Source organism: Convolutriloba macropyga, chromosome 15, assembly GCF_964194025.1.
Source record: "Convolutriloba macropyga chromosome 15, txConMacr16.3, whole genome shotgun sequence".
In the NCBI taxonomy this organism is placed as follows: domain Eukaryota; kingdom Metazoa; phylum Xenacoelomorpha; order Acoela; family Convolutidae; genus Convolutriloba; species Convolutriloba macropyga.
The window spans coordinates 15827958-15848435 of record NC_134482.1 but is presented as its reverse complement, the minus strand read 5'-3'; the positions used below and the strand labels follow the sequence as shown (position 1 = coordinate 15848435).

The 20478-nt window shown below is 32.1% G+C and overlaps 1 protein-coding gene across 3 annotated transcripts in view; it reads right to left on the bottom strand.

The window, feature by feature from the left end:
* Positions 1 to 286: 286 nt before the first annotated feature.
* Positions 287 to 20478, bottom strand: part of LOC142354671 (oxysterol-binding protein 1-like) — a 40473-nt gene continuing 20281 nt past the window's right edge. The window contains exons 2-8 of one of the 3 annotated variants that reach the window (XM_075407024.1): positions 16875 to 16982; positions 16377 to 16573; positions 15751 to 15921; positions 5876 to 6062; positions 2240 to 2677; positions 1391 to 1643; positions 287 to 1140 (exon numbers count right to left, since the gene is read on the bottom strand). In XM_075407024.1, the coding sequence (XP_075263139.1) occupies positions 407 to 1140; positions 1391 to 1643; positions 2240 to 2677; positions 5876 to 6062; positions 15751 to 15921; positions 16377 to 16573; positions 16875 to 16982 (2088 nt within the window). In that variant the 3' untranslated portion in view covers positions 287 to 406. The remainder of the gene's footprint in view (positions 1141 to 1390; positions 1644 to 2239; positions 2678 to 5875; positions 6063 to 15750; positions 15922 to 16376; positions 16574 to 16874; positions 16983 to 20478) is intronic. The other 2 variants (XM_075407025.1, XM_075407026.1) reach the window with 2 other exon arrangements.

The window sequence follows — 20478 nt, the reverse complement described above, 5'->3', positions numbered from 1 at the left end:
AGAGTTACGTTGAACTCTTAAAATTCGACAAAATTTTTCATAGTCGTCTTTCTAAGGCAATTAATTACAAAAAAGTTTTAAGTGAAAACATTGTTATAAAACGTAATCCTTGAAATAGCTTCTACCTTATGAAAGACCAATGAATACAATACAAATTTGGTAACAGTTTGGGACTTCAGCCGGGTATGCTTACCCAATTCGCATACCACACGAATGGTCCAAATCTTATGGCTAATCAATACCCCCCTTTTATCCACTACTATTACTTGCTAATTTTTCAAAAGAGCTAGTTTAAAAATAAAATTTATTTTGATCCAGTATCAAAAATCCCCGTTGTCGACGAGCTCAAATTCGGGCCTTTAATAAGATCTAACAAGGAATAAAATCTAGTTATTTGTAATTAATTTCAATACGTATGTAAACTGCTAGATGACCCTCTGCAGTGATAGCTTGGATAAGCACCATTAAAATGGAATATGGGCAAACTAACCGCCACATTATTCGTCTGTTTTAGAATCATTCTAGCACTGCCTGCCGAGAAATACTTCGGCCTTAAATGTGCGCTATAATCTTTAGATTGGGTTAAAAACGACAAAACCTCGTGACCCAATTCGCTCATTTCGAGTGCCCGAAGATCGTTTCTGAAACGGGTGTCGGTTTTGGGCAAACTGTTTTCAAAGTCGAGGTTTATAAAGTCATTCAGCGCCAAGGTAAAATTCGAAAAGTTGTATATGTCGTAATTTATCAAACTATTCGGACCAGAAATTTCGTTGACGTCCCAGTATTTAACTGAACTTTCTTGACCTTCGTTGATGTTAAAGGTCGAAAGGTCATTGACCGATTCCAAATATTTGTTCCATTGACCTTGAAGAATCAGTTTCGGCTCCGACAGATTTTCGGCTATTACAGCGGATACGTAATTCGGAGGTTGTTTATTTTGGGTGAAATACGAATATTTATGGAATGTTATTGTTGATTTTAGGTTGTTTATGTTGTTTGAAACCTCGACTGAACCAATTTGATTGAGCCAAAGTTGTTCACAGTTTTTCCCTACGAATTGGCTCCCGCTTGTTGATATTACGTAATCTGGCATTGTCCATATAAACTGAATACCTTCTAAACAGACACTGGGACACAGACCTTCAAAAAGAATTTGAAAATTTTGCAGAAAAAATCTTCAAGCCTTTCTGTTGAATAAAAATTGTTCTTAACAACTTTTTGTTATGATACCTTAGTCAGTTATTATTTCCAATAATTTTTTTTGGTTATCATTTCGACTCAAAAACTCAGTCAAAAGCGAAAGGACCGGTTTTTTTTTCACTTTTTCGAGCATTGTTTTATGAAAGCAACGACCAGTTGACCAATTGTGCATCGATAAATTAGTAAATACCTTTAAGAGTGAGAGTACACTGGGTATTATTCTGTACAGCCAGCTGATCAGTGCTGTTATACTGTAAATAATATTTCAGAACAGACTGAACAGTTAATCTCCATCCGAAAGTGTCACTTTCAGCGTACATTATACTGATTGGCACTGCAGAGTTGTAGTCTTCAGTGGAATCTACAGTGCTGTGCTCGTCGTCCGAGAGACCTCCCGGATGATGGTACAAAATGTGCTCACATAGAACCCAAACGCTCGATTCCTGAAAATGGAACAAGGAATGAACATTTTCGCAAATAATTTAATTACTTGGACTAATTTTAATTATGCCGAATAATTTTAGTTATAACTAAAATTATTACGCATAATGAAAATTAGTCCACGTAATTAAATTATGCGGAAAAATCGACGTTTCGATTCCAAGAACAGAGAATGAAAATTATCGTTTCCTGAAGTTACAAATAACAGAATGCTTTTAGAACAAAAGTTAAAGGAACTGAATTATAGTTTATAACTCCATTTGCTGATAAATCTTTGACAAGTGAATGTGAATGTCCTCCAAATGTGCAAATGGAGAAATAAATGATGACCAAAATGAGCTCTGATTGGAAAATCTCCATAGACCATTTTCCTCATTTTTAAGATGCAAACTATCATTGATCAGACTTGGCGCGCTAAAGACGTGAGAAAACTGCTTCTCTATTTTGCACAGGTGTGCGTCTGATCAGAGATCACTTTGGTCTGGGACCTCAACCTATGGGGTTCAAGAGGTCAGGTCATTTTTATCAGATTTCTTTGGTTATCTCTTCAAGTCGTGGAATGTAAACTGAAGATAATGATGATGTCAACGAAACTAACCGATTCCGTTTCCCAGCAGAACTCGAACGTCTCTCCTTCGACCGGCATGAACGGATAGGAAACTCTATTGGCGTTGAACTGAGCCATCGACACTACGAATGCCGAAATATGTGCCATTTGACTAACTGGGTCCCCCTCCGCCGCCACTGTCCTATCCAGCAAATACGAACACTGCAATTGTTCAACCATTCTTTGAAGTCGGCTAAGGGGTTCGTAGCAACCAAGAGGTAGGTTCAACTCAAAGCTGAAGTCTGAACTCGGTTTGTGAGAGAGGGTCTTTGAGGTCGAACGAGAAGAAAGGAATTTTTGCAGGTTCTCGGCACAGGGCCCGAGTCCCAGGTTGGTTCGACATGCGGGTCTAGAGGCGAAACGTCTTCTTAGTTTTGAGTACTCATCTGCTACTAAAGATCCTCGGGTTGGCGGCCACAGTGGAGAAGACTGAAAAATAATAATATTACTTGAACCCAGGGTCACGAAGTCCAGAGAAAAAAATCCATAAAATTAATATTATTATTATTATTATTATTATTATTATTATTATTATTATTACTATTATTATTATTATTATTATTATTATTATTATTATTATTATATTATTATTATTATTATTATTATTATTATTATTATTATTATTATTATTATTATTATTATTATTATTATTATTATTATTATTATTATTATTATTATTATTATTATTATTATTATTATTATTATTATTATTATTATTATTATTATTATTATTATTATTATTATTATTATTATTATTATTATTATTATTATTATTATTATTACTATTATTATTATTATTATTATTATTATTATTATTATTATTATTATTATTATTATTATTATTATTATTATTATTATTATTATTATTATTATTATTATTATTATTATTATTATTATTATTATTATTATTATTATTATTATTATTATTATTATTATTATTATTATTATTATTATTATTATTATTATTATTATTATTATTATTATTATTATTATTATTATTATTATTATTATTACTATTATTATTATTATTATTATTATTATTATTATTATTATTATTATTATTATTATTATTATTATTATTATTATTATTATTATTATTTATTATTATTATTATTATTATTATTATTATTATTATTATTATTATTATTATTATTATTATTATTATTATTATTATTATTATTATTATTATTATTATTATTATTATTATTATTATTATTATTATTATTATTATTATTATTATTATTATTATTATTATTATTATTATTATTATTATTAAGAAAATTAAACGTAAGAAATGCGATAAAAACCGTAAATTTATGTGAAAATTGCGGCAAATTGTTTTACTTTCAGATAACAAGGTTTAAAAAAACAACCCCCCGAATCTTATAAAGGTTACAGCCCTAACTCCAATAATCGTTGAAAAAAATTTTAGCTAAATTAACTGCACCGCTTTAATACCTGTGAATATATCAGCAACAATTGCCAGTTAAATCTCAACACAGGCCTGAGTATTTGGGGTGAACAATGGCAAATTATTAAATTTTTTCATTTTTCAGTTCGCTTCTGTTCTGGACAACGACCAAAATATGAACGCCAAAAAGGTTGCTAAAAATTTGCAAGATTCAGTTTTTTGGAGTCGAATGCTGCGGACGGTGTGAAAAATTATCATTCTCCGCTGAAAACGGCAAATCAAACACTTTCTAACACAATCCACAGCAAATTTCAGAGATGATGATAGAAGTCACCTTGTTTTTTTGGCGTTTTTCCACCGTTTTTTGTTGATTTTCAACTCGCTCTGTATAATTTTGTTTCTACAACTTTCTGTTAAAGTTTTCTTAAAACTAATGTATTCGCATTTCACCGGACATGTTACAAGATTTCAGTGTAGTAATTTGACCCACGTGGCAAACATATCCAACAACATTTGAACGTGTGAAACATTTTAGTTCTAGTTTCAACTGTTCCCAATAAACTCTGGTCAATTTATGGAATGGACAAAATACAAAAAAGTATTTTGAACGCAATGTTGGTTTTAGACACACACACACGCACACACGTACACACCCATACACACAAACACACACACCAAAACACACACAAAACCACACACGCACACACGCACACAAAAACATACACACACAAAGAGAAACAGAAAGAGATAGAGATAGAGAGAGAAAAAGACAGAGAGAGAGAGAGAGAGAGAAGAGAAAGAGAGAGAGAAGAGAGAGAGAGAGAGAGAGAGAGAGAGAGCGAGAGAGAGAGAGAGAGAGAGAGAGAGAGAGAGAGAGAGCAAAGAGAAGATGGTTTTTATGTTATGAATTCGGCCAAGCTAAAAAAGTCTTTTTAGAGAAATTGATTAGCGTGCCTGAGAGCGCGAAGGTTTTCTGTTGTGCTATTCGTCTTTGGTCTTTATTCAAGACCAATTGATGCTTTCGTGAAGTTTTGATTGCCCCATTTCTTCTTGATGTTTCTTAAATTTCTAAATTAAAATTTGTTAACAGATGAGATGGAATATAATTTTCTTTTCAAATTTTGCGTCAAATGAAACGGTCGCTTACTACAATTAGAAAAAAGAAAGAAATAATTACAAAGGTAAGGAAATTTCAAGTTTCTCTCAAAAACTGTTTATATGAGGTCAATTTTCATCACACAAATAGCAGACAATCAATAGCTTTTCATTCGCAGAGAATATTTGTAGATTGATTTTTTGTCTGCTTTGGACGTTTTACGTTTCTTCACTTGCAGTTAGCAACTTATATTTCACAAGACAACTTTTTTTATTTTTGAACAGCCTAAACGAGAGCATTTTTTACTCGATGAATTTTGTCAACGCATGGGAATATTTTTTGTTCAAGACCCTTTGTCCATTTTTTTTAAGAAATCTTATAGTGATTATTTGACCCGCTAGAAAATTTGTGCATCTGTGCTATCAGTAATTGTTTCGGAACTTTGTTTCAGGGGCAATTCGCGTAGTCCAGAAATGAAGGTTGCCGCGCGAGGTTTAGCACGATTGTTGCAAGACTCGCGTAAAATTATACATAATCATTCCAGAGTCTAGCAAGATTCTTGCAGCATCTTTTAAGATAACCGTATTTTGACAAAAATCTTGCAAAACAACTGTCGTTCTTCTGAGGTAATTGTATATGTTGCAAGTTAATCGACTTTTTTTAAAAAAAAAGAGACATAATCAACATTGATAGCTAATTTGTGAGTTCTTTCTAGGAGAGTTGTTTATTGTGACACAATCGTGTGACGAGCATAAACGTGTGACATCATAGTTATCACACTGCCCCCCCCCCCCCATAATGTGAAGGAGCCTCTAAAACAAAGAGCGACTACTGGATTCACGAGATGGAGACTAACTAGCTGATTATACTGGCACAGATATTCTTCCAAAAATTATTTGAAAATTGATATCGAATCAGTTAGAGTGTTTTAAATTAAAGTTACTGCTGCATAATTTCCAATACTATGTGGAAACTTTTTAGAAGCAAGCACTTTAGATAATTCAATTTCAACAGTTTATGGAAATCAACCTGGGATTTTGATTTTTAATATTCAGAAGTTCCCTTGAAGAATAATCAAAACGGTGCTCGAAAAGCAAAAAAGAAAAGCAAAAAAGATTACCGGTTGAGATAGTAGGGATGGCCGACGTTGGTGTTCTCCTCCAATAGAGGGCAGAGGCGAAGGTGGTGCAGCCTCATTCTCAGCTGAATTTTTGTTCAGATCGTCTTGGACACTAGCCAATAGTTTGGCACTTGCCACCCGGTTGTTGTTGGCCTCGTTAGCTCTCCGGGTCAGCAAAGAAGATTCTCTGAATGAAACATTTACCGCGATAAAAAGAGACTTATGTATGCATATAGATTTTATTGAAACTTACTAAAAATACAATGATGATGAAAATTTTAGAGCTTTTTTCATATACACTCCAAAAGGCCGCTCGCAGTTCAATAACTAGATTTCTGTGAACGGAAAGTTGGGATTCGGTAGTTCCCTTTTACGTTACGATAAAACGTTATAAAAATGGTAATGGATCCTGTTATGATTACAAAGTTTCTGTATAAAATGCTATTATTGTCCATATTTTTTTATTGTTTTAGCAAATCAGTTCAAACAGACAGTTTTGGAGTTGTGCAAAGTCAGAAATCTAAAAATACCTTTTATGGTACCTTACTTACCATATAACTTCGCTTGAATCTGAAATCAAAGTTTTGTCGGTAACTTCGAAAATCAATCCTAGCTTTTACTCAATAAAAATATGTGTTTTAGAGCTGCAATTGTACCCTAGTGATTCAAGAATTAATATTCTTGTAAGATTCTTGCAAGAAATCTTGCAAGGAAATGCATACTTCTTGAAAGCATCTTGCAGGATTCCGGCAAGATTTAAGACCATCTTGCAAGATTCTTGCAAGATTATAAAACTGTTTACGCATTATAAGTACGTTTAGTATAATTGTACAGCAAAAAACGTCTACTTTTGGCTAAAATTTGGTTTAAAACTGATTGCATCCGCCGATGATAATTTTTTCTGTAGCAACAAATTATGAAGGCAAGTTGTGTGGTACAGTTAGGTTGGTGTGGTTTTTTGTGAGATATCAATAGTTAAAAAAAAGTTTTCGACTGTTGAATTCCCTGGAAATTTTTCGTATAAAAGAAAACAAAAAAATTGCTATAAGCTTTTATTGAGAAAACTAAAGCTAAACACGAAATATTTGGATGCTTCGGAACGTCCCTTGTTGTTTGACGGAAAATTGAATTTGAATTCGAAATCCTGATCGAAACTTGCAAGATTCCTGCAAGATTTCACATTCAATAGGTATTATGAAAAAGTCATCTTGAACCAGTTCCGCTGATGAAAATTTTTCTAAATTCCAATTAATTTGGTTTTCAGTTATTGTTAGTAACAAATAAACTCAAGGTTTTAAAATAGGACTGAAAAATTTTCCTCGGATTTCAGCTTTTTGGCTTGTTTATCAAGCAATAATATGCTTCATAGGTGTATTCTAAGTCATTACTACTCTGGATTTTTGCCTGTATTGATTTTTTGCAAGAAACCTGCAAAAAACTTGCAAGATTTGAATCTTTGTTGCAAGATTCTTGCAGGATTTGAATCTGCCCATCACTAGAGTATCTATGGGGTCTTGGTATTTTTTTTTAAAAAAAAAATTTAACACGGAAGAGCGATGTAATTTTTCTGAAACGTGCCAAACAGTTTAGATTAAAGATAAGCAGCGCTAGTTTGTTGCTAATCTCAGTCTATGAATTAAAAGTGTCAGTCTAGAAACAAAAGTTTTGCGATTTTGTACTGTTGCATGCATATCTGATAGTTAAGCAACTAACAGGGAACTAACAGCTTTTTTACCAAGTAAATTCCGATATTTTTAATGTGCCATTTAAACGCTGATAAGTTCATGCAATGAAATGGGCAATAATTGTTCCGACCCCTCTTGAGGGGGGAGGAACTATCTACTCAAATGTGTTTTTTTTTGTTCAGTCAACTTTGGCCGATCGATATATTCATCGTAGAGAATTGAAAAAGGTATCATTAGAAAGCTTGTCCAGCGAAGCATATGGAATTAAAAAGTTTTTTTTTCGTTTTTTACAGGGAGTTATCGAGGTTTGAACTTTTGAGAAAATGTAGTGAATTCCGTTGATTTTGATCACATTTTCAGGAATTTTTGACTAAAATTTCGCTAATTTTGCTAAAATTTCTTAATTTTTTTGTGAAATTGTTTTGCTTTTCTTTTCAAAGACAAAAAATATTGCCGGCTATTTTCATATAAATATTTTTTGTAAAAAATTCCGGCCAAATATTTCAAAATTCAGACTTTTTCATCAAAAACAGCACGAAATAAGTTTTTTTTAGTCCACTTTGATTAATTTTCGGGAAGTACACTCCCAAACACCCCTAACATAGTCTTTGTGGACTCAAAAAGGTTTATTTTGACTTCAACTTCCGTTGCGAAGGCTCCGTAATTAAAACTTTGCCGTTTTTTGCTAAATTTTTTTCCCTTGATTATCAAAAACGCAGCATTTATTTTTGATTTTTTAACTAACAAAATATCTATATCTATAACATTCGAACAATTAAGTGTTCTTAATTGATGGACGGCATTAGCAGAGCTAGTTTTGGACCAATATTGGACTATTACAATCCAAAAATAATTCGGATTGTAATCAGTCGGTATTTTTTATTAAAAAAAAATGATCTTTTTTATAGATTAATTGAAAAACAGAACATTTCATATCAAAGCTCACTAGTGATAGGTCCAATTCGTTTCCTAATTAGTTCCAAGTTTTTGTATCTAGTTTAATACTTGAAAGCTTATGGTCGTTTTGACTTTCAGAAATATTTGATTTTCAAATAAATAATAACTTAATGAACTTTGCCTCCTTTTTTCCTTAATCTCTTCAGCTTGTAGCTTAATGTCAGCAATGATAGAATGCTTCTTCTTTCTAATGAAATTGAATGCAATATTTATTGCGGTGTTGCACGTTAAGTTAGGGTTTTCTGACTTTGATACTACTAGAATTCACATTTTTTTATTTTCATTTATTTTCCCAATTTTCACGTTTTCTAATTTGTCAAATTATCACGTTATTGACAGCTCATTTATGACTTTATTGACGTTCCAAATAAAGCACAATCGATAATATTACAACACTTAAGGATATAGACTCTGGTTTTAACGGCGTCGACAATTCTTTCTCGAATAGTTTAATTGATTTTTTTTTAATTTTGTTTTTGACTGTCGTTTTTACTTTGTTTTTTTTTTAGTCGAATGAATTTTCGTGTACAAAGACCCGGTTACATTGATTTTTCCTGGAAAAATAGATGGTCCGATAGTCTGATATTAGTAGATAGCTGATGGCTTTCAAGACATTGAAAACAATTGTTTTCTAAAATAAAAAAAAAACACTTTTTAACTTCGCAATTTTGTTCCTTCTATTGGTTGTTTGTTATCTAGTCTCGTTGACTTGAGGTTAAATATGACAATATTTACATTTTTTTTTTCATTTATTTGCCCATCTTTCACGTTTTCTAGTTTTGTCAAATTATTACGTTATTGACAGCTCATTTATGACTTTAATGACGTTCCAAATAAAGCACAATCGAGAAAATTACAATCCTTAAGGATATAGACTCTGGTTTTAACGGCGTCGACAGTTCTTTCTCGAATATTTTAATTGACTTTTTTTAAATTTTGTTTTTGACTGTCGTTTTTACTTTTTTTTTTGGTCGAATGAATTTTCGTGTAAAAAGACCCGGTTCCATTGACTTTTCATGGAAAAATAGATGGTCCGATAGTCTGATATTAGTAGATAGCTGATGGCTTTCAAGACATTGAAAACAATTGTTTTCTAAAATAAAAAAAAACACTTTTTAACTTCGCAATTTTGTTCCTTCTATTGGTTGTTTGTTACCTAGTCTCGTTAATTTGAGGTTAAATATGACAATATTTACATTTTTTTTTTCATTTATTTGCCCATCTTTCACGTTTTCTAGTTTTGTCAAATTATTACGTTATTGACAGCTCATTTATGACTTTAATGACGTTCCAAATAAAGCACAATCGAGAAAATTACAATCCTTAAGGATATAGACTCTGGTTTTAACGGCGTCGACAATTCTTTCTCGAATATTTTAATTGACTTTTTTTTAATTTTGTTTTTGACTGTCGTTTTTACTTTTTTTTTGGTCGAATGAATTTTCGTGTAAAAAGACCCGGTTCCATTGACTTTTCATGGAAAAATAGATGGTCCGATAGTCTGATATTAGTAGATAGCTGATGGCTTTCAAGACATTGAAAACAATTGTTTTCTAAAATAAAAAAAACACTTTTTAACTTCGCAATTTTGTTCCTTCTATTGGTTGTTTGTCACCTAGTCTCGTTAATTTGAGGTTAAATATGACAATATTTACGTTTTTTTCATTTATTTGCCCATCTTTCACGTTTTCTAGTTTTGTCAAATTTTTACGTTATTGACACCTCATTTATGACTTTATTGACGTTCCAAATAAAGCACAATCGAGAAAATTACAATCCTTAGGGATAGAGACTCTGGTTTTAACGGCGTCGACAATTCTTTCTCGAATAGTTTAATTGACTTTTTTTAATTTTGTTTTTGACTGTCGTTTTTACCTTGTTTTTTAGTCGAATGAATTTTCGTGTAAAAAGACCCGGTTCCATTGACTTTTCATGGAAAAATAGATGGTCCGATAGTCTGATATTAGTAGATAGCTGATGGCTTTCAAGACATTGAAAACAATTGTTTTCTAAAATAAAAAAAAACACTTTTTAACTTCGCAATTTTGTTCCTTCTATTGGTTGTTTGTTACCTAGTCTCGTTAATTTGAGGTTAAATATGACAATATTTACATTTTTTTTCATTTATTTGCCCATCTTTCACGTTTTCTAGTTTTGTCAAATTATTACGTTATTGACAGCTCATTTATGACTTTATTGACGTTCCAAATAAGGCACAATCGAGAAAATTACAATCCTTAAGTATATAGACTCTGGTTTTAACGGCGTCGACAATTCTTTCTCGAATAGTTTAATTGACTTTTTTTAATTTTGTTTTTGACTGTCGTTTTTACTTTGTTTTTTTAGTCGAATGAATTTTCGTGTAAAAAGACCCGGTTCCATTAACTTTTCATGAAAAAATAGATGGTCCGATATTCTGATATTAGTAGATAGCTGATGGCTTAATGAAATGGAAAACAAATGTTTTCTAAAATAAAAAAAAAATTTTAACTTCGCACTTTTGTTCCTTTTATTGGTTACCTAGTCTCGTTAATTAGAGGTTAAATATGACAATATTTTTGTCAGGGGAAGGTGTCAAAGGGATTGATGTCCCAAAATCTAATGTTTTTAAAGAATTCGTTATGAATTTACTGGGTTCGACACGGTTTTTCACAAAAAAGTAAGTTAATTTTTGATTTTGGTCATAATTTACGTTCTTTTTGTAAAATATATTCTGGATAATTGCAGGTCTCATGGGCTTTCTTCGGAAAAATAAATGAATCGATTTATTTATTTCATTTTTTGATTCGTGCTTTAATGTCTTCGGAAATAATTTTTTCGGAAAAAAACAATTAGTAATTAACTTTGCCCTTTTTTCTTTTTTGTCTACATGTTACCTGGTTTCTTTAATGAAAGGTCAAATAATACATTATCGGTGTTCGAAGAAGGTGCAATCGAACAAATTTTGAGAGCCAACCGCGGCTTCGAAACTAACAGGGAGCTAACAGCTTTTTTACCATGTAAATTCCTATATTTTTACCGTGCCATTTAAACGCTGATAATGTCATGCAATGAAATGAGCAATAATTATTCCGACCCCTCTTGAGTTAAAAATCAATATCAATAGTTAAAAAAAAGTTTTCGACTGTTGAATTCCCTGGAAATTTTTCGTATAAAAGAAAACAAAAAAATTGCTATAAGCTTTTATTGAGAAAACTAAAGCTAAACACGAAATATTTGGATGCTTCGGAACGTCCCTTGTTGTTTGACGGAAAATTGAATTTGAATTCGAAATCCTGATCGAAACTTGCAAGATTCCTGCAAGATTTCACATTCAATAGGTATTATGAAAAAGTCATCTTGAACCAGTTCCGCTGATGAAAATTTTTCTAAATTCCAATTAATTTGGTTTTCAGTTATTGTTAGTAACAAATAAACTCAAGGTTTTAAAATAGGACTGAAAAATTTTCCTCGGATTTCAGCTTTTTGGCTTGTTTATCAAGCAATAATATGCTTCATAGGTGTATTCTAAGTCATTACTACTCTGGATTTTTGCCTGTATTGATTTTTTGCAAGAAACCTGCAAAAAACTTGCAAGATTTGAATCTTTGTTGCAAGATTCTTGCAGGATTTGAATCTGCCCATCACTAGAGTATCTATGGGGTCTTGGTATTTTTTTTTAAAAAAAAAATTTAACACGGAAGAGCGATGTAATTTTTCTGAAACGTGCCAAACAGTTTAGATTAAAGATAAGCAGCGCTAGTTTGTTGCTAATCTCAGTCTATGAATTAAAAGTGTCAGTCTAGAAACAAAAGTTTTGCGATTTTGTACTGTTGCATGCATATCTGATAGTTAAGCAACTAACAGGGAACTAACAGCTTTTTTACCAAGTAAATTCCGATATTTTTAATGTGCCATTTAAACGCTGATAAGTTCATGCAATGAAATGGGCAATAATTGTTCCGACCCCTCTTGAGGGGGGAGGAACTATCTACTCAAATGTGTTTTTTTTTGTTCAGTCAACTTTGGCCGATCGATATATTCATCGTAGAGAATTGAAAAAGGTATCATTAGAAAGCTTGTCCAGCGAAGCATATGGAATTAAAAAGTTTTTTTTTCGTTTTTTACAGGGAGTTATCGAGGTTTGAACTTTTGAGAAAATGTAGTGAATTCCGTTGATTTTGATCACATTTTCAGGAATTTTTGACTAAAATTTCGCTAATTTTGCTAAAATTTCTTAATTTTTTTGTGAAATTGTTTTGCTTTTCTTTTCAAAGACAAAAAATATTGCCGGCTATTTTCATATAAATATTTTTTGTAAAAAATTCCGGCCAAATATTTCAAAATTCAGACTTTTTCATCAAAAACAGCACGAAATAAGTTTTTTTTAGTCCACTTTGATTAATTTTCGGGAAGTACACTCCCAAACACCCCTAACATAGTCTTTGTGGACTCAAAAAGGTTTATTTTGACTTCAACTTCCGTTGCGAAGGCTCCGTAATTAAAACTTTGCCGTTTTTTGCTAAATTTTTTTCCCTTGATTATCAAAAACGCAGCATTTATTTTTGATTTTTTAACTAACAAAATATCTATATCTATAACATTCGAACAATTAAGTGTTCTTAATTGATGGACGGCATTAGCAGAGCTAGTTTTGACCAGTATTGGACTTTTACAACCCAAAAATAAATCGGATTGTAATCAGTCGGTCTATTTTATAAAAAAAATCGATCTTTTTTATACATTAATTAAATAACAGAACATTTCATATCAAAACTCACTAGTGATAGGTGCAATTCGCTTCCTAATTATTTCCAAATATTTGTATCTAGTTTAATACTTGAAAGCTTACGGTCATTTTGACTTATTGACTCAGAAATATTGGGTATTTAAATAAATAATAGCTTATTGAACTTTGCCTCCATTTTCTCTTAATCTGGTCAGCTTGTAGCTTAGTGTCAGCAATGATAGAAAGCTTCTTCTTTCTAATGAATTAAAATGCAAAATTTATTGCGTCTTTGCACGTTAAGTTAGGGTTTTCTGACTTTGATACTACTAGATTTCACATTTTTTTTCATGTATTTGCCCAATTTTCATGTTTTCTAGTGTTGTCAAGTTATCACGTTATTGACAGCTCATTTATGACTTTTATGACGTTCGAAAAAAAGCACAATCGATAATATTACAATCCTTAAAGATATAGACTCTGGTTTTAACGGCGTCGACAATTCCTTCTGGAATAGTTTGATTGATTTTTTTTTAAATTTTGCTTTTGACTGCCGTTTTTACTTTGTATTTTAAGTCGAATGAAATTTCGTGTACAAAGACCCGGTTCCATTGGTTGTTCATGGAAGAATAGATGGTCCGATATTCTGATATTAGTAGGTAGCTGATGGCTTTCATGACAATTGTTATCTAAAATTCAAAAAAAAACACTTTAACTTCGCAATTTTGTTCCTTTTATTGGCTGTTTGTTACCTAATCTCGTTAATTACAGATTAAATATAAAAACATTTGTGTCAGGGAAGTTGTCAGTGGAATTGATGTCACAAAATCTAAAGTTTTTAAAGAATTCGTCACGGAATTTACTGGCTTCGACACGGGTTTTTCACAAAAAAAAAGTAAAATTTTTTTTAATATTGGTAATAATTTACGTTCTTTTTGTAGACGTAAGATAAATTCTGGATAATTTCAGGCCTCATGGGCTTTTTTCGGAAGAATAAAAGAATCGATGTAATTATTTCGTTTTTTGATTCGTGCTTTAATGTCTCCGGAAATAATTTTTTTCGAAAAAAAACAATTAGTAAATAATTTTGCCTTTTTTGCTTTTTGTCTACTTGTTACCTGGTTGCAATAATGAAAGGCCAAATAATACATTATAAGAGTTTGAAGAAGATGCAATCGAACATATTTTGAGAGCCAAACGCGGCTTCGAAAGCGTTTTCTGTCAAAATTTAACTGATTTTTTGTTTGTTGCCAATTTGTTGTTCTTTTTGTAACCACACAAAAATTGAAAACCGACAGTCCTCAATTTCCAAAACACTGCTAATCGTAAACCTATGGGATATTTTAGTTGACTTCTAATGATTTTCATTACTTTCAATTTAATTGATTTTAAAAGAATATATCGAATTTTTCAAATTTACTGTTTTTGTTCTTTATTGTCTACGTGTTACCAAGCCTTATTATGGACTGGTCCCATATCTTCTCTGTTGAATTTCAAATTATTTTTTTCTGTTGCAGTTTCATCTGACGCTATGTTGACTTTGCTAATAAATCTCCTTTTTTAAAACAGACATAAATTTTTTGATGTAAATAATGTTTGTTGTTGTTGTTTGTTTTTGCTGTTCGTCTTGACTCGCTTTCTTAATAGTGGCATATCTCATCAATATAATGCAACACTTTTTCCTCCAATTAGTTATTTGCTTTGGAGGCTATCTTTTCGTTCATAAACCATTTTCTTGAAAAATACTTGAAGTTTTGAGGTTTTCTATCTGTTCCTCATTTGATAGACAATTATGCCAAAATTGTGGATGAGCGGGTCGGAACCTCATGTGCGATTGCACATTACCGAGCCTCCTTGTACATTTCAAGACTTAAATTACTGTGTCATCGAATGATAATCAATCACAGTTCATTATTTTTTGTTTTTCAGTGAAATCAGTTTTTGCATTTGGCTCCTTGCATTTAGCAATTTTGATGATCCTCTCAACGCAGAACTGGTAAAAAATTTCAAAGACAGAATTTGCGCTCATTGGTTAATAATATTCACAGCCCATCTTAATACTTGGGAAAAAACACTTACTGTGGAATTTACTTGTTTTAACATTTTGCCAGTTTTGAAGAAGAGAGCTAGAAAACTATGCTACTAGATCTGAGCATACACCTTTTGATTTAAAAAAATCCAAAAAAACAGCGATAACTATGTTGACTAAAATTGACTTCAAAAAGGAAACACAGTGTATAAAAACGGAACATGCAAAATTTCACTTTCGGCATTTGCTTTTTCCAATGGGTGCATAGGGTGCTAAAGTACTTTTTTTGTTTAATATAAATTTGAGAGAGAATTTCAGATCACTATTTGTATTTATTATGTGAGGAAAATCACAGTGATATAGGCATCAATGCAATTAAAAAGTAATTAAATGTCATTTTTCTCAGAAAAATCTGATATGCTGAAATATGCCAATTTGACCCGCTGGAAACGTTACGTAATTTCTGCAAAAAACGGGTTTGTTTGAAGAAACATCAGACCTTTCAAGTGCAGCTCCTTCAGTGATGAAATGAATGGATTCCATGGCGAGGTTCCTGAAGCTGTGGTCAGTTGCGAAGAGTTCTTGGGCTAATAACCCAATTGAGTTGCATCCCTCTTCCTCTCTCAATTCAACTAGCCTTGTACCGTCCATTTCAAACAGGGAATTCAGGCTGAAAATGAAACCTATTTCAATGGTTGAAACGCATGAAATGTAATTAATGAAGGTATAACCCCCGCTCAATATTTTCAAAACTTCCCCCCTTACCCTTAGACTGAGCTGGTCGGGATTATGATTTTATCGGAACACTTTACTTAGCAAAGAAGCGTAATTTTATTGCCAGTGATAGTTAAAATTTCTTGCCACTTGGTCCAGCTTCAATTAAGATACCTCTGACCTGACTTTCGCTTTTTAATATCAAACAAGTCGATACCCACGTGCCTTCTGACCAGATTAATCAATTTAAACTAATTTTACTTTGAAGCGTTTGAACAAAGATCCAGACCCTGTTAATTTTTGCACTTTTCCAATGTGGTCTGATCAGAGGTCGCACTAGTCAGGAACCTAAACCTGAAAATCTACCAGGAGAATTTTTTAACTGTTGGATACCGAATCAGTTAAAAATACCTTGCAGTGAACTCCAGTTTACTCTTCTGCAACTCGAACAGTTGGTTTTGCAGAGACACCAAAAGTGACCTAAGCTCATTGGTATTGTTGTTGTTGTTTACAACTGATGTGGGTTCTAATCGGGCCAACTCGTCTCCACTGCTCTCTTCATGGGTTGAGGGGTAGAATGAGTTGCTGTTGTTGCGAATCATTGGAGACTAAAGAGGTGCATCATTTATTATAACAAAACAAATGATTATAACAAATAAAAAAACAGAAAATTCCGGAAAATCCAAAATTCAAAATCGATAAAATCTAAAATTCACTACCTCCCCGATATATAACCACTCCCCCTCCCCCCCCCCCCCCCAACCTCACCCACAACCCCCCACGTAGCCGCAATCCTTCCCCCGACACAATTAATGCCTTAAATATCAAAAAATGTACAATAATTGCGGATAATTTTTCGGTGATCGATCGGGGCTGCCTTGTAGTATAAATAGGACAGGGCCAACTTACTTGTCTGTAGTCATTTGGGGTAGATCGATGTGACCCCCCTCCCCCTCCCCAGTGCTGTGCTTCTCTAAGGGCGTCCATCCACTGCGTGTACAAACTCTCATCTCTCGCCTGAAAAACCATTACAAAGTAGATATTGATACTTATAGTTCTTTAACACTTTATCTATCAATGTTAAAAGTGTTTCTTTTTCGTCTTGCAAGATTTTTGTCAAAAGACAGTTATCTTGCTAGATATTGCATGACTCTTGCAGGAATCTGCTTTGATCATGTATAATCTTTCAAGAGTCCTCCAAGATAAGTGTCTGTTTTGGACATTCAATGGTGATAAAATCTCAAAAAACTTTTAAAACTTTAACTCTTATAGTCAGGACATAAATGCAACTTAAAGTAGAGGTATTTAAAATGCTTTAAAATCATATCTGAAAAAGTAGAGCAAACTGGAACCGTCAAGAAAAATTTCAAAGCATCGTTACGATCGAATAAGGGTAGTTTCATCCCATTACAAATATTTTCGATTAAAAATGCCAACTTTCGAAATCTTTGCATGAGAATATGGAAACATTACTCAGTTTTGAAATAGACTACCTCAGCTATAAGATACCTTTAACTAAAACGTAACATAGAAAATGTTTCGCAGGCAGATAATTTTTATTAAAAGTTTTAGCTACCTTTAAAAGATGTTATTAAATTGAGTCAAATAATCTTCTTGACTTTCTTGATCAGATAGACCTTATTACGAGGCCAACCATGGATTTATCTATTAAAATTTACTCGATCTTGTGACTCTTTTCCACGCTATAAGTAGATTGTTTTCCACGCTGTGTCTAAGAACTATGATAATGTCAAATAAAACGAAATGAAGCAAAGCTTAATTGTTGACTGATTTTAGAAAAAAAATCGTCTCGATACTAACGGTGAACTAAGAAAACAATCAACAAAAATCGGAAATTCCATGTCATTGAGCAGAGGAACAATCGCTGAATTGTGTCTCGAGCAATTACAAATAAAATTCAGGCAAAAAAGTTTCAGTCTAATTACATGCTAAAAATTGTGGAATTGAGATACTTACTTCCGTGAACTCTAGTGAAAAAAGTGTGCGACTTGGGCAAATTTTGCCATATCGAACACTGGCAATTGACCAAATCCTGGTGCGTCAAATTCCTAGAAAGATGCTCCAACCAGAGTCTAGAGAGTTCATGTCTTATGAATGTGTAATCAAGTGTCAATTCACTGAGGCGAAAGAATGGAGTTTTGAAACGTGGAGGATTTAATAGAAAAATGTTCGTCATCAGCATCTGAAGAGGCTTCACTTTGAAACAGTAAGTTTTTTGTCGCACTTGAATTCGATTGTTTGCTTAGCGAATGATGAATTAACAGCTGAGGCAGCAATTACCGCAGTATAATTTCAGAGTATAATTACCGCAGTATAATTTCAGAGTATAATTACGGCAGTATAATTTCAGAGTATAATTCCGGCAGTATAATTTCAGAGTATAATTACGGAAGTATAATTTCAGAGTATAATTACGGCAGAATAATTTCAGAGTATAATTACCGCAGTATAATTTCAGAGTATAATTACCGCTGTATAATTTCGGAGTACAATTACGGCAGTATAATTTCAGAGTATAATTACGGCAGTATAATTTCAGAGTATAATTACCGCTGTATAATTTCGGAGTACAATTACGGCAGTATGATTTCAGAGTATAATTACGGCAGTATAATTTCAGAGTATAATTACCGCAGTATAATTTCATAGTACAATTACGACAGTATGATTTCAGAGTATATTTACGGCAGTATAATTTCAGAGTATAATTACGGCAGTATAATTTCAGAGTATAATTACCGCAGTATAATTTCGGAGTACAATTACGGCAGTATAATTTCAGAGTATAATTACGGCAGTATAATTTCAGAGTATAATTACGGCAGTATAATTTCAGAGTATAATTACGGCAGTATAATTTCAGAGTATAATTACCGCAGTATAGTTTCAGAGTATAATTACCGCAGTATAATTTCAGAGTATAATTACCGCAGTATAATTTCAGAGTATAATTACCGCAGTATAATTTCAGAGTATAATTACGGCAGTATAATTTCAGAGTATAATTACCGCAGTATAATTTCAGAGTATAATTACGGCAGTATAATTTCAGAGTATAATTACCGCAGTATAATTTCAGAGTATAATTACGGCAGTGTAATTTCAGAGTATAATTACCGCAGTATAATGTCAGAGTATAATTACGGCTGTATAATTTCAGAGTATAATTACGGCAGTATAATTTCAGAGCATAATTACCGCAGTATAATTTCAGAGTATAATTACCGCAGTATAATTTCAGAGTATAATTACGGCAGTATAATTTCAGAGTATAATTACCGCAGTATAATGTCAGAGTATAATTACCGCAGTATAATTTCAGAGTATAATTACGGCAGTATAATTTCAGAGTATAATTACCGCAGTATAATGTCAGAGTATAATTACGGCTGTATAATTTCAGAGTATAATTACGGCTGTATAATTTCAGAGTATAATTACGGCAGTATAATTTCAGAGTATAATTACGGCAGTATAATTTCAGAGTATAATTACGGCAGTATAATTTCAGAGTATAATTACGGCAGTATAATTTCAGAGTATAATTACGGCAGTTTAATTTCAGAGTATAATTACCGCAGTATAATTTCAGAGTATAATTACCGCAGTATAATGTCAGAGTATAATTACGGCTGTATAATTTCAGAGTATAATTACGGCAGTATAATTTCAGAGTATAATTACCGCAGTATAATTTCAGAGTATAATTACCGCAGTATAATTTCAGAGTATAATTACGGCAGTGTAATTTCAGAGTATAATTACCGCAGTATAATATCAGAGTATAATTACGGCTGTATAATTTCAGAGTATAATTACGGCAGTATAATTTCAGAGCATAATTACCGCAGTATAATTTCAGAGTATAATTACCGCAGTATAATTTCAGAGTATAATTACGGCAGTATAATTTCAGAGTATAATTACCGCAGTATAATGTCAGAGTATAATTACGGCTGTATAATTTCAGAGTATAATTACGGCAGTATAATTTCAGAGTATAATTACCGCAGTATAATTTCAGAGTATAATTACCGCAGTATAATTTCAGAGTATAATTACGGCAGTGTAATTTCAGAGTATAATTACGGCAGTATAATTTCAGAGTATAATTACGGCAATATAATTTCAGAGTATAATTACGGCAGTATAATTTCGGAGTAAAATTACCGCAGAATAATTTCAGAGTATAATTACCGCAGTATAATTTCAGAGTATAATTACCGCAGTATAATTTCAGAGTTTAATTACCGCAGTATAATTTCAGAGTATAATTACGGCAGTATAATTTCAGAGTATAATTACCGCAGTATAGTTTCAGAGTATAATTACCGCAGTATAATTTCAGAGTATAATTACCGCAGTATAATTTCAGAGTATAATTACCGCAGTATAATTTCAGAGTATAATTACGGCAGTATAATTTCAGAGTATAATTACCGCAGTATAATTTCAGAGTATAATTACGGCAGTATAATTTCAGAGTATAATT